The sequence below is a fragment of the Vulpes vulpes genome, chromosome 1 (genome assembly GCF_048418805.1).
Source record: "Vulpes vulpes isolate BD-2025 chromosome 1, VulVul3, whole genome shotgun sequence".
Classification (NCBI taxonomy): domain Eukaryota; kingdom Metazoa; phylum Chordata; class Mammalia; order Carnivora; family Canidae; genus Vulpes; species Vulpes vulpes.
In genome coordinates this window covers 134233967-134246366 of record NC_132780.1, presented here as the reverse complement: position 1 = coordinate 134246366, position 12400 = coordinate 134233967, and the positions used below count along the sequence as shown (strand labels likewise).

The 12400-nt window shown below is 47.5% G+C and overlaps 1 protein-coding gene across 1 annotated transcript in view; it reads right to left on the bottom strand.

Annotated features, from left to right (window-relative positions):
- PNPLA1 (patatin like domain 1, omega-hydroxyceramide transacylase) overlaps nucleotides 1-12400 on the bottom strand; it is a 47213-nt gene that overhangs the window by 18355 nt on the left and 16458 nt on the right. Inside the window, exons 2-5 of the mRNA XM_072730959.1 lie at nucleotides 5630-5862; nucleotides 4182-4247; nucleotides 2761-2970; nucleotides 1212-1272 (exon numbers count right to left, since the gene is read on the bottom strand). Coding sequence (XP_072587060.1) covers nucleotides 1212-1272; nucleotides 2761-2970; nucleotides 4182-4247; nucleotides 5630-5862 — 570 coding nt within the window. The remainder of the gene's footprint in view (nucleotides 1-1211; nucleotides 1273-2760; nucleotides 2971-4181; nucleotides 4248-5629; nucleotides 5863-12400) is intronic.

The window sequence follows — 12400 nt, the reverse complement described above, 5'->3', positions numbered from 1 at the left end:
TTATACAGATGAGAAAACTGAGGTCCCAGAAGATGACACAGTTAGTAGGTGTCAGGAACAACGATTTAATCCTTTTTACAGGTTAGGAATCAAGACAGAGGGGGCAAGTGATTTCCTTGAGTTCACACAGCCAGGGGGGATGAGAATCCTGGCTCAGACCTACTTGCCTCCAGAACTCACAGTCCCTCCATCCTTTTCTCCCCACCCCTTGTTCGGAGAATGGCCCTAGGAGAAAGGAAAGAGTCAAGACAAAGGGAGCTTGGGAAAGCAGGAAGCAGCTTTGAAGGAAAAATAGCCAACACATCCTAGGGAAAAACCCACATTCAATCCCTTAACTCACTCCTAAAATATTTTTTTAAACTATGTACACAAAAAGTTCACCACAGTATTGCTTATAACAGTGAACATTTGGAAACTCAAAGGAATGATCAAAGTTTCTGTTCAACTGTCATGGAATATCACAGGATTGCCAAAAAAGACAGTCACAAAGACCACATGACAACCTGGGAAACAAAACCCCCCACTTCATACAGCATTAGGTAAACACCATCCAATCCCGGAATCCTTTCTTCCCCCTGGAAATATGTTCTATGGAAACAATTCTAAATATGCAAAAGATTTTTTTCTTTCCTTTTGTCAGGGATGTTTGCCATGGTCTTCGTGGAGTTAGCGTGTAAAATACATGCCTTTGGAATCTTCCAGGCAAGGATTCACGGAGCCATTTGCAGGTGTAGGGGACCATACTTGCTAAACCAACATTTGTTGGACACAGACCCTCTCCTTTGTTGATCAATGTCTCTTGGAGTCTTACCCAAATATAAACTCATCATGTCTAGTTCTGCATTAACAATGCAATCGTCTTGGAAAGAGAATAAAGTGAAATGACCTGAAAATGGAATGTTCCAGGAAGATACAAGCTATGGTGTTTCCTAAACATAGTCCTTAAATCCAGAAATATATTTGTATGAAAACATATCGACTGTCCCAGCAGTGACCCTAAAGACCACTTTTCCATGGAGATCCTAATGTTTGGCCACAGTGGTGTGTCCTGGACAATGCAAGCTGCCAGGTCCTTGCACCCATTCCCAGCCCTCCTGGGGAAGGGCATCTCGGGTTCTCTTTTTAGGACAATGCTCCTGGACTCAGCCCTTCTACTTCCTGTCTTACCCCACCCCCAACCCACCCCTTTGGTGGCCCTACCCCGTACTTACTCAGCCGCCTCAAGTATGAAACAGCATCTTCATACCCTCGGTAGTAGTAGTTGTGCAGGATCTGCAAGGAGGGGACAGCAGGAAAATGACTAAGGCTGCAGCAATGGAGAGAGCCAAGGTCCCCTCACCTCATGGCCCTTGAGCTTTATTTGATGGATTTTTCAGAATGTACCCATCCAGTGTTCCATCCCTCACTATCTGCTGAGAAGTGGGGAGCAGTTGCAGATTATGGGTCCATAGTGGCAGTGCATTAATGTGTTAAACCATTTCTAGCTGATCATCAGCTTCCCCTGGGCAGGAGAGATATTTATAGCAGAGCCAGAGAAGGTGCATTTGGGCCATAAGAAGAGCAGAATTTGGAGACTGGGTTCAAATCCTGGTGCTGTGTGGCTGTGTGGCTGTAGCCTCTCACAACCTCGATTTCTTCACCTGTAAAATGGGAATATGATAGTATCTATTGCAAAGGATTCTGGAGGATTACATGGGTTATCATTGCTCACAAAGCATTTCCATAAAGGGCCAGATGGTCAATAACTTGGGCTTTGAAAGCCACAGATTATCTCTTCTTGTTCTTGTCCTCTTCTTCCTCCTCTTTCTTCTCCTCTTTTTCTTTCTTCCCCTTCTCCTTCTCTTTCTTCTACTTCTACAACCCTCTGAAAATGGAAAGCCCATTCTCAGCTCACAGGCTATATAAAAATAAGCCACCTTGAGAATGGAAGGCAGGCACTGATTGTGAGCAGAAACTCAAGTTCTAGAGGCTCTGACGAATACAATGTATTTGTTCTATCTTTCTTGAACTGCCTATTTGTGGATTGCTTTTATGAAAGTAAATAGACATAATCTTTACCAAAGAATTAGTTTAAGGCAGATGCTGGAATTCCTAATGCAACTGTTGGAGGACAAAGTCAATCAGATGAATAAAATACCTTGTGTATCCATAGCCTGACTAAGTGTAATAGTGTTTTGATTATGAGTTTTGTAAACAATAATTAGAGTGCAAGTCACAAAACTGGCTCAGAGGAGTTAATCATTCAAACAACAATTACTGAGAACCTTCTATAAGCAATGCCTTCTGTAGACATGGTGAGTGTAGTCAAAAAAATGAGTTAAATGTGGTGCCTGTTCCCAGGCTCACCCTTCTGTGTTGGAGAAAGACATACATTTGGAAAGACATGTAGACTTTATTTTTTTAAGAGCAGTTTTGGAAATTGAAAGTTGAAAACAAAACACAAGCCACTGGCTGGATTTGGCTCATGGGCCATGGCTGCTGTTGCCTACATTGTATGTCAGAGTGGAAAAGTTCAGGTAAGATTCCTATCAGCAGTTCTGATATCATCTCATTTTACAAGGGAGAGAATTGAGGCCGAGAGCACATAGGGGCCTCATTCAAGGTCACATAGCTAGGTAGCAGCAAGACGAGGATATGGGTTTAGGAGGAAGTTTAAGGAGACACAAATGGAAATGCATGGACCCCATTGGCTCCCCAACCCTACCCCCAGGCCCTGTCACCTTCTGCGGGTCTCCCTCCCTTTCGGGCCCCTCCTCTCACCAATAGGTCTGGCGGGAACAGGGCATGGGTCATCCTGGTGATGTTCTCCAGGGAGAACTGGAAGGAGCAGTTGAACATGCGGAAGTCGTGAAAGATGGCGGGGCAGTCCCGGGGACAGATGTCTTGCTGCCCGCTGAAGGTGGAGATGGTAATGGAGTCGGTCCAGAAGGAGCAGGGCTGCATGCCTGTGAAGCCCCCGTCAATGTAGCGCTATGGGGGGCAGGCAGAGTAATAAATGCTCATGGGATCAGAGTTCCTCTTCCCCGATCAAGGAGTACCCCCAGGAAATGAGTCCCTTGGGACAAGCCTTGAGACCAAGGTCCAGGTGGGTAAGTGGTGTGTCCACAGTGGTCCTTGAACCCCCAGCCCAGTGCTCTGTCCCTCACTGTCTGTCCTCAGCCATCTCTATGGTCCTGAGACTGGGGCTTCCAGGCCTCTGCAGGGAGAGGGACATTTATAATCTGGATAAAGCATGAGCAAATGCTCCCCAGTCACAGCTCCCTCTCCCAGGCTACCCCTCCTGAGCCAGTCAACTGCTAAGGGCAGGGCCAGGGAATGGAGCCTGTTCCCATGGCCTTTTGAAAATGTGAACACATAGTGGGTCTGAGCAGGCTGGGAAATATCCCCTCTCCAGACTGCTGTGTGTCTACACTGCCTCCCTCTGTTGAGGTCAGGTATCCCTGGCACTCTCCAGAATGACCATGGCCTGGCCACCAGCCGCCACATATCCCTTCCCTCATGGGGCTTCTGTTGCCTCAATCTTGAACAAAGGACCACAAATACTTCTCTGGGGTGCCTGAGAAGTACATGGCTGACATGTGCAATATGTGCTCCATCTCTTAGCTGAATCCTGATTTCTGGATCTCATTTTCTTTCCATATAAAATGAAGAAGAAACATGGGTTAGATCCTCCTACTCAAAGCATGTGGTCCGTGGATCAGGAGCACTGGCGTTAGCCGTGGCTGGTCTGAGGGGCAGAGTCTCTGGCCCTGGCCCAGGCCTAGGGAATTAGAATTTGCCTTAGTTTACATGACTCCCTCTGACCCCAGGTGATTCATGTACACTAGCCTAGATGACTTTAAAGGTCCTCGTCAATCACAGTTCCGGGTACCAATGTCACAGGGTCCTATTCTACACCCTCTGTCAAGTGTGAGAAAATCCAGCAAGCCTATGGAGTCTTGACTAGCCAGGCTCAGTAATGGGTTGGTGGGTCCAGAGTGAAGCCCAATGTATGGAGGGAAAGTTCACTTCAAAGCCCCAGAAATCCATCCACACTGGGAATTAGAAGTAGAAAAACACAAGAATCTTTCCAACTCTTGGACTTCCCACTGAATTCTGAGACCACCCCTCTACTCTCCCAGTTATGGGCCCCAGGGCACTCCTGGGTCCTGGCTCATCCTCTCCCACGCCGAAGCACTCACCACACCACGGTAAGTTGGGGGGATGAGTCCACAGTACACAGGGACAAAGCAGCTGCAGTACAGTGCCTGTGGGGAGAGAACCAGCAGAGATGCCTGAGGCTCTGGTGGCTGGATGGGGAGGCCTCCTCAGCAGCCTGGCCCTTCTTAAATCCAAGACAGAGGCACTGTTATGGGGACCAGAGCCCCAGGTTCAATTCCTGGCCTGGCCCCAAAGAGCTGCGTCCCTGTGAACGTGCTTGGTAGTCTGGTCCCAAGATCCCGTTTTTTTGTTGTTTTTTTTTTTAAAGGTATCTTACTATTTCTTTCTTTCTTTCTTTCTTTCTTTCTTTCTTTCTTTCTTCTTTCTTTCTTTCTTTCTATTTATCTTTCTTTTTTAATATTTATTTATTTATTTATTCGAGAGAGAGAGAGAGAGAGAGAGAGAGGCAGAGACACAGGCAGAAGGAGAAGCAGGCTCCATGCCGGGAGCCTGACATGGGGCTCGATCCCGGGACTCCAGGATCGCGCCCTGGGCCAAAGGCAGGCACCAAACTGCTGAGCCACCCAGGGATCCCCAAGATCCCGGTTTTAAAGAGACAGGGCAGCCTCAGTGACCTCCAGGGTTCCTTCTAGCACCATATCTTCATGAATCCAATGGAATTCAGCAACCATTAATGTGTGTGTGTCCTGGGCCAGGCTCTGGAATCAAAGGAGGGTGAGATGCCCACCCTTGAGAATGCTCAACGAGGGAGAGTAAGCAAGTAGGTGACAAGGGTACAAGGGTGACAGGAGCTGTGAAGGAGGTGAGCATGGGCATTGCAGCCCCTAAGGAGGAGTGCCCAGCCCAGGGGAGTGCAGGGCAGACAGATGATGAAGGTAAGTTCCAAGGCAGAGTGACTAGAGTCTTGTTAAGCAGGTGAAGCGAGCTGGGAGGGGAGAAAGGCATCCCAGGCAGATGGCACGGCAGGTGCAAAGGTACAGAGGTCTGCTTTGTGTATGGTTCACTCTCGTTGGCAGGAGCAAGAGTGCAAGCTGGTAGGAGGTGGCCAGGAGAGAGAAGTCTTGGAGAGCTGAGTGCTAATAAATCCAGGAAGATGTGAGGTAGGTGAAGGAGGTGTCCATGCCTACTGCCATTCATTCTTCACCCCCAAGATCATGGCCATGCCAGCATGGGGCTGTGAGTCTGCATGGCAAGGGCCTTGTATTCCAGAGAGGAGAGGGGAGTGGAGATAAGGGACAGAGGGTCATGCCACTTGACCTTTTTGTCCCAAAAGAAAACTGGGCATATCCACAGCACTTTCCAACAATAATAATTCATAACTAAGATTTATATTAATGAGCATATAATAAGCTCCCAGAGTGCCCTTTCCTAAGTGATAACCCATTTGGTGATATTTCACTCCTTCCAAGAATGGGGGACTGTTTCCCCAAACTGGGCCCCACCCCTTGGTCCAGGCCCTGCCCCTTGCCTCGATGAGCTCTTCCTTGGATGTATACTCTGAAACCACTACACTCTCTCCGTCCGTGAGCCGAGTGAGGGACACGTGGAGCTTCCCTGTGGCGACCTTGTAGGAGTCCTCGGGCAGGACCCTATACAGAAACTGCCGCATCAGCTGCACCATCTTGCACGATGGCGACAAGGGCCCCAGGAAGGATTTCTTCACCTCAGCCACACCTACATTGAGGACTCTCAGGTACTCTTCTGTGGAGGAAGCAGAGAGGAGGGGGCAGGTCAGCCGCTTGTGGACAAGAGAGGTCAGTGGCAATCAGGCTGCAGCCAACACGGGAAACCCTAGAATTCTGAGGCAGTGTTGGTCTCTGGAATCAACCTGTTGTTTTACACACGGGGAAAGCAAGGCACAGAAGAATTAAGTCACTGGCTTCAGGGAGCCTGCAGCTGGTCGATGGCCAAACTCGATGCAGGCATCCTGACCCCTTTCATATTGAGGGCAAAGGACCCCATGCCTACCCCAACTTGCATGGAAATCTACCACCAGACTACATTCTTTTGGAGTCTTAGAGACTTTTTGCCCTATATGAGATTCCTATTAAAACACTGATACAGAGGCACCTGGGTGGCTCAGTCAGTTGAGCGTCTGTCTTCAGCTCAGGTCATGATCCCAGGGTTCTGGGATCGAGTCCTGCATCCGGCTCCCTGCTCAGTGGGAGCCTGCCTCACCCTCTCCATCTGCCTGCCACTCCCCTTCTTGTGCTCTCTCTCTTGCTCTGTCAAATAAATAAAATCTTTGAAAAAAATTAAATAAACACACTGATACAGTTGAAAGCCTTCATCAAGTGACACCCTGTGACACTTAGCTTAGTGCCCACAATATCTGTGGGCAGGGAGGGGGTACTGGCCCTGAGGCAGGTGAATTGGGAAAGTGAATTGTGTCTTGAAACCACTGCATGCATCTTCCCTTTAGGACCCCTGGTACAGGCCTGAGAGAGAGAAGGCCGTAAAATATGGAGCACAAACTGCGCCAGGCCAGGCTGCAGGTGTCCCCAGGGCCTGGAGAGGAACTTTCTCCCTCTTTCTGAGAGGAGCACAGTCAGGTCACATAAGAGTCTACATGTGCCAGATGGGGCTTGGCGGGCAGATGTGTTGTTCAGGGGATCACAGAGAAGGTGTAACCTGTCCTCCCAATCCCTAGAATTTCCTGCGGAAGTTAGGGGTGTAATTTCGATGAGAACTGTTATCATGCCAGATTCTCCTGGCAACACTGTGAGGTAGGCATTTCTAGCCTCATTTCACTGATCAGGAGACTGCAGCTCAGAGAGATACTATAATTGGCCCAAGACCAGCTGCCTGGCAATTGAACAAAGTGGGATTTTAACCTGGGGTGTGTGACACCAGAACCCACACTCCTTCCCTTACACTAAACCACAGGCTTCTAGAGCTGGGCCTGGACCTGCTCCTTGCCAGTTGCTGCTAATTTCTACCCTGTGCAAGCCCTCTGGCAAAATCAGAAGCAGCAATAGCTCAGAAAAGGATTGCCAATGTTTTAAAATGAATATTTAACTGTAAGAAATCCTATACAGAAGAACTTTCTTACAATTAGTGTCATGGTAGCAATGGTTATTTGGGAAGTTTGGCAGTCATGAGCTCTCTGCCACTGGAGGTAATCAAGCAAAGGAGGGACAGGCACCTCAGCCAGAGGATTTATCAAAGGGATTCCTGCATGAGTGCTAAGATTCCTTCCAACATGTGGATTTTGGATTCTTACAGATGCCTGACAATATATCTGGGAAGTCATCACAGTGGATGTTATATTCCTATTTACAAATAGAGTGGCTGAGGCATGGAGAGGTTAAGTGATTCTCTCAAACTCACACACAGCAATTTGAAGACAAATGAAAGCTAGGACTGCGCTACTCCTTCCATGTTTTACAGTTTATCCTGGAGGTGGGTAGGATAAAGAGCTTCAGCATCATTTTATGGGTGTAGAAACTGAGGCAGAGAAAAGCTAAGTGCCTCGTGTGAGGTCAGATAGCCCCACAATGTTTGTTCTGACTCTAGACCCCACCTTCTTTCCCGGGTGTTGGACTGATCCCAGAGGCTGAGCAAGCCTGGGTTGCCATAGTGACGGCCTCCCGCCTCCCAACATTCAGAATCAAACTGCATCTGTGTAGTAGAGACTGACCAGAGCAACAGAACATGCTGGCCGTCATCCTGTTACAGGGGAAGGTGTCCCTGGGAGGTGGGAAGGACCTAGGGTTTTAGCAAGGTTAGCTTTACCATGTGCCAACTTGTACCAACAGCGTTTTCCCTCAAGGGAGAGCTGTGGCCAACTCACCGGTAGTTACGAAGCAACTGCATGTGGATACCCAGTGGCTAGGTCACTGAGTTCTTGCCCACCAGACCAGTCAGGACAGGAGTCAAACCAGGCTGGGGACATGCTGTTTGTGGAATTCTTAATGAGCAGCTCGAATGGCCTTGCATGGGTTGGTTGGCCTTTCCCACAATGCCTCTGAGCCAGGAACAACTGGTTCAGCTTGCCCCTACACACCTGGACTCCCCGCAGGAGATGCTCACTGGGATTGATGGAAGGAAATTTGTTCCAATTGCACAAGAAACACATGTTCCTTGTGGCAAAAAGAATTTTTTAAGATACAGAAATGCCAAAAGAAAAAAAAAAGTGTCTGGGCATCTCTCCAACCAGAGATTACATCTAGTTTATGTCTTCCTAGACTATAGGTTTTATATGTATTCTTACTTATAAGAATACTTACATGGAGTCAAACTATATACATTATTTTGTAACTTGGTTGGGTTTTTTAACCTAATAAATAACATCTTTCCACATCAATAAGTGTCTATTTATAATCCAATTTACAAGCAGCATGGAAAGCTATTGTCAGGTTACACCATTATTTGCTGAGCAGGTGCCTGGTAGGGGTTAGCTATGTAGTTTGCTCTTTGCTTTTCTAAACAATGCTGCAGGGAATAATCTCATGCCTTTTTTTTTTTTTTTTTTAACCTATGTCCTTAATTATTGTCCTTAGGATAAATTCCTAGAGGTGGAAATGCTAGGTCAAAGGCATGCATATTTCATCTTGTATTGCTTATTTTAATCATGGCTTTTGTGTATCACCCATTTACAGTCCATTCTCAGCTATTCAGGAGTGGTGATGGGTGACAGAGACAAATCAGTGACCAAGACAATAGGAATAGTACAGACATCTCCAGGATACTCACATCTGAAAATTGTGCTGTCTAGAAATTAGCAGTGCTCAGCCAGGATCATGTAGTCAGGGAGGGAGGGAGCAGGAGATTGTCTGATTTCTTCCACTCAGGCGCCCAGTGTCAAATTCTTTCCTGCTGCTCCCCGGTACTCTGTAGCAGAGGCTGCCTCTATCCCTGCCTCTCCTACTTCTTTTCAGGTCTTTCTGTGTCTCTGTCTTTAGAGTCTCTGACCATCCCTTCTTCTGTCTCTTTTTTACTGTCTCTCCTTTTTTTCTTTCTTTCTTTCTTAGATTTATTTATTTATTTATTTATTTATTTATTTATTTATTTGAGAGAGAGACAGCACAGAGGGAGAGGGAGAAGCAGACTCCCTGCCAAGCAGAGAGCCCAATGCAGGGCTCAAACTTAGGACCTGGATATCATGACCCAAGCCGAAGGCCGATGCTTAAATGTGTCTCTCTCTTTTTTCTCTCTCTTTTCCCAGCCGAGGTAGAAGCGACTAATCTTCTGGTTAAACAAGTCTCTGTTGGTAGAAAGTCAAGTGTTAAGCATAGCGATTGCTGGGTGTTGGGAGAAGGGATAAATTTAGCTTGCTTCTTTATGCATCTCTGTACTTTCCAGCACCTTCTCCCATTTAAAGGCCTCCTTCCAAGCTGCATGCTGCTGGGCTCTAAGACACACTTTCCCACACTGACCACGGCAAGATGGGATTTAAAAGCAGCACCACAGGAGACTCAAGGTTGGCTCTCCCACCCCTAACCCACACTTGCTACATTCACTTCTGCTTCCTCCCACCTCTTTTCACACCTTTTATTATCTAAGTTCGGTCTGTCTCCCAAGCCAAGAAGAAGATTCTTTGGGGGAAGATCCTTATGGTCCTTTCCTCTCTAAGGCCTATCACTGTGCTTTGCCTATGGAAGGCCCTTCAGAAACCTTTGCTGTAAGCTGGGAACTCCTCAAGGATGGATACTCACCTTTGTCTACCAAGCCTCTCCTGACGTTTGGTGGGTGCCCAATGTTTGTTCAGTATGTGAACAAAGAAACATGAAAACCTGGCAGGGAGGAGAAGCAAGCGATGGAGATGCTCACAGGGAAGAGCTACTCAACATCATTACTCAGTAAAAGCTTGAAGGCAGGATCATCCCAGATAGATGGAGCGACAACAAGGTCAACTGTATTGGTAACTGTGGCCAATTCATCACATTTTGAGTCTCTTGTGCCAAGAATTTCAATAGGAAAATAAATAAACAAGATCTGGGGACTAGGAGATTTTAAAGGGCATCTGGAAGCCAGGTCTCAGCCACTCAGACAGTCTTTTACTCTTTTCTAGGACCAGCTCCATTTCTCAGAAAGGCTCAGGCTTCACCACATACTATCACAGGCAAGTCAAATAACTTCTTCCAGTCTCAATTTTTCCACCTATAAAATAGGAATAATAATAATTTAACTGACTTGTTATGTTATGAGGCAGATTGTTTTATTTAAGTCTCTGTGCATAATAAGTGCTCACTATCAGTTAGGTTATGCTAGTAATTCTTGTGACCGTGGAGAAGTCTTCTTGATGTTTCTGGCTTTTAGCTTTCTCATCTGAGCAGAGGACCATGATGATCGCTGCCTCCTATCTTTGTTGAGGTATGCTCAGGCTTCCTTTGGGATGCAAAAGAGCAAGCACTGTGGGGATGAGAGTGTCCCTCTGTTTCAGAGCACAGTAAGGTGATAGGTCAGCTGTAATGCAGTAAAGGCACTGTTGGCATCTGCCCTCCCTCCCTTGTCAACTTGGGGAACCCTACAGATTTAGCAGAGAAAAGGGACAGGGCTTAGAAATATCACTGAAGAGGAAGGAAAGGGATTAGATAAATGTTTATTTTATTATCTTATTTATTTGCTTAAAGGTCTAATGTCTTCCACCTCTTCACCCACCTCCATCCCCATCCGGGCTTCCTGAGAGCAAGGATGGTCTCTATCTTGTTTATCCTTTTGTCTCTAGCGCCTGATCTGGTGCCGGGAGCATGGGAGGCACTTAATAAACATGAATGCATGCCTGCATAATGAATAAATGAAGGGACCTCAGGAATCGAAGGAGGGCACTGAGGGCCGGAAAGGCAAGCAGCTTATTCAAGGCGATCCGAGAATAAAACAGCTTCTCTTCCCCTCCTCCACCAGACCTCAAGCTAAGTGAAAAAATCCTAGAAAGATGGGCACTTGGCAGCTGCCACTTTAAACTGCTGGGGAATCTCCTTCACGGCGTAGCCGATTGGGGTCGGCAGTGGGGGACAGATCTGCGGTGTTGGATGGGACTGCGTGGCCCCAGTCTCCCGCGGACTGGTAGCCTAGCAACAACCTCCTGCTCAGCCAATCACAGCGAACACCCCCCCCCCCATCGCCCCGGGCCGCCCCCGGCAGCAGCGGGCGCGGGGAGCCCCAGGGGAGGCGGCGGCGAGCAGAGCTGCGTTCCCAGGAAAGCCCTGCAATTCTCCGAGGCCCTGTGTGGAGCCCCTGGGAGTCTGCTGCTCCTACCTGGTCCCTAACTGCAGGCTGAATTATCGCTGCCTTTCCCCATGGGTATATTTCCACTGCGCGACTGCACTATAATAATAAAAATTATTATCTTAACAACAGTCATTTCACCCGAGCGGGTTTTCACGCTTACAATCTCAGTCTATCCTCACAGTGACAGCGAGCCCCCAGGGGTAGTGACCCTGGTTCCTTCACCATTCTATTTCCATACCCCGCACTGCAGGGGCATTGACTGGAAAACAGTTTGCCTTGAAGCGACAGTATTGCCACGGGGAAGATCCATGGAGATCTTCTGGGGCAGCGATTTTTCAGTCAGGGAGCCTTTGTTCCAAAGAAATCTCAAGTGGAAATCCAATACATATAACGGCTTATAACAGGGCTGTTCTAGGTTGAAGCCAAGTGGGGTGTCAGACCCTGCCTGCCGCCCCATCCCCACCCTAGGAAGGTGACTGCTGAAAGCACCACCTTGAAACTCCTAAGATGCTAGGAGCCTAGGTCAAAATGCGAAACCAGACTATTTCTCTTATTTTGCAGGTAAGAAATTGAGCCCAAATGAAGATTAAGCTCAATAAATACAGCCGGATGGCTGGGTGGTTGGATGCACAGAGAAATGAATAGGGTGGATATACCCTGGGTCACACAGCCTATGTTAACAAAAGCTGGAAGTAGAATGTATGACAAAATTCACATTTTTCTACCCTGTTCAGAATGCATTATAGGCTTCAGCCAAAGGCAAAACAAGTCTGACCTAGTAAGCACTTATAAAAAACAAAACCCCAAACCAATACTGTCCTACGGATAATAACAATCTTTCACACAGACCTTTTTCTAACCCTAAGAGTTTGCTACAGAATTGGCTTTTAAAGTTCATATCTGTTTTTTAAATTTCAGGTTGCCGTGGAAACAGCGGTGCCTCCCACTGGTTCCTCACCTAGGTTCCTATCAAGGTGCCCCTGGAGCTCTTTCCAAGCACTTGGGGCCTCACTCTGCCTGTGTGCCTCTCCCCGAGAACCTGGGCACACTCTCCCCAGCTTTCCAC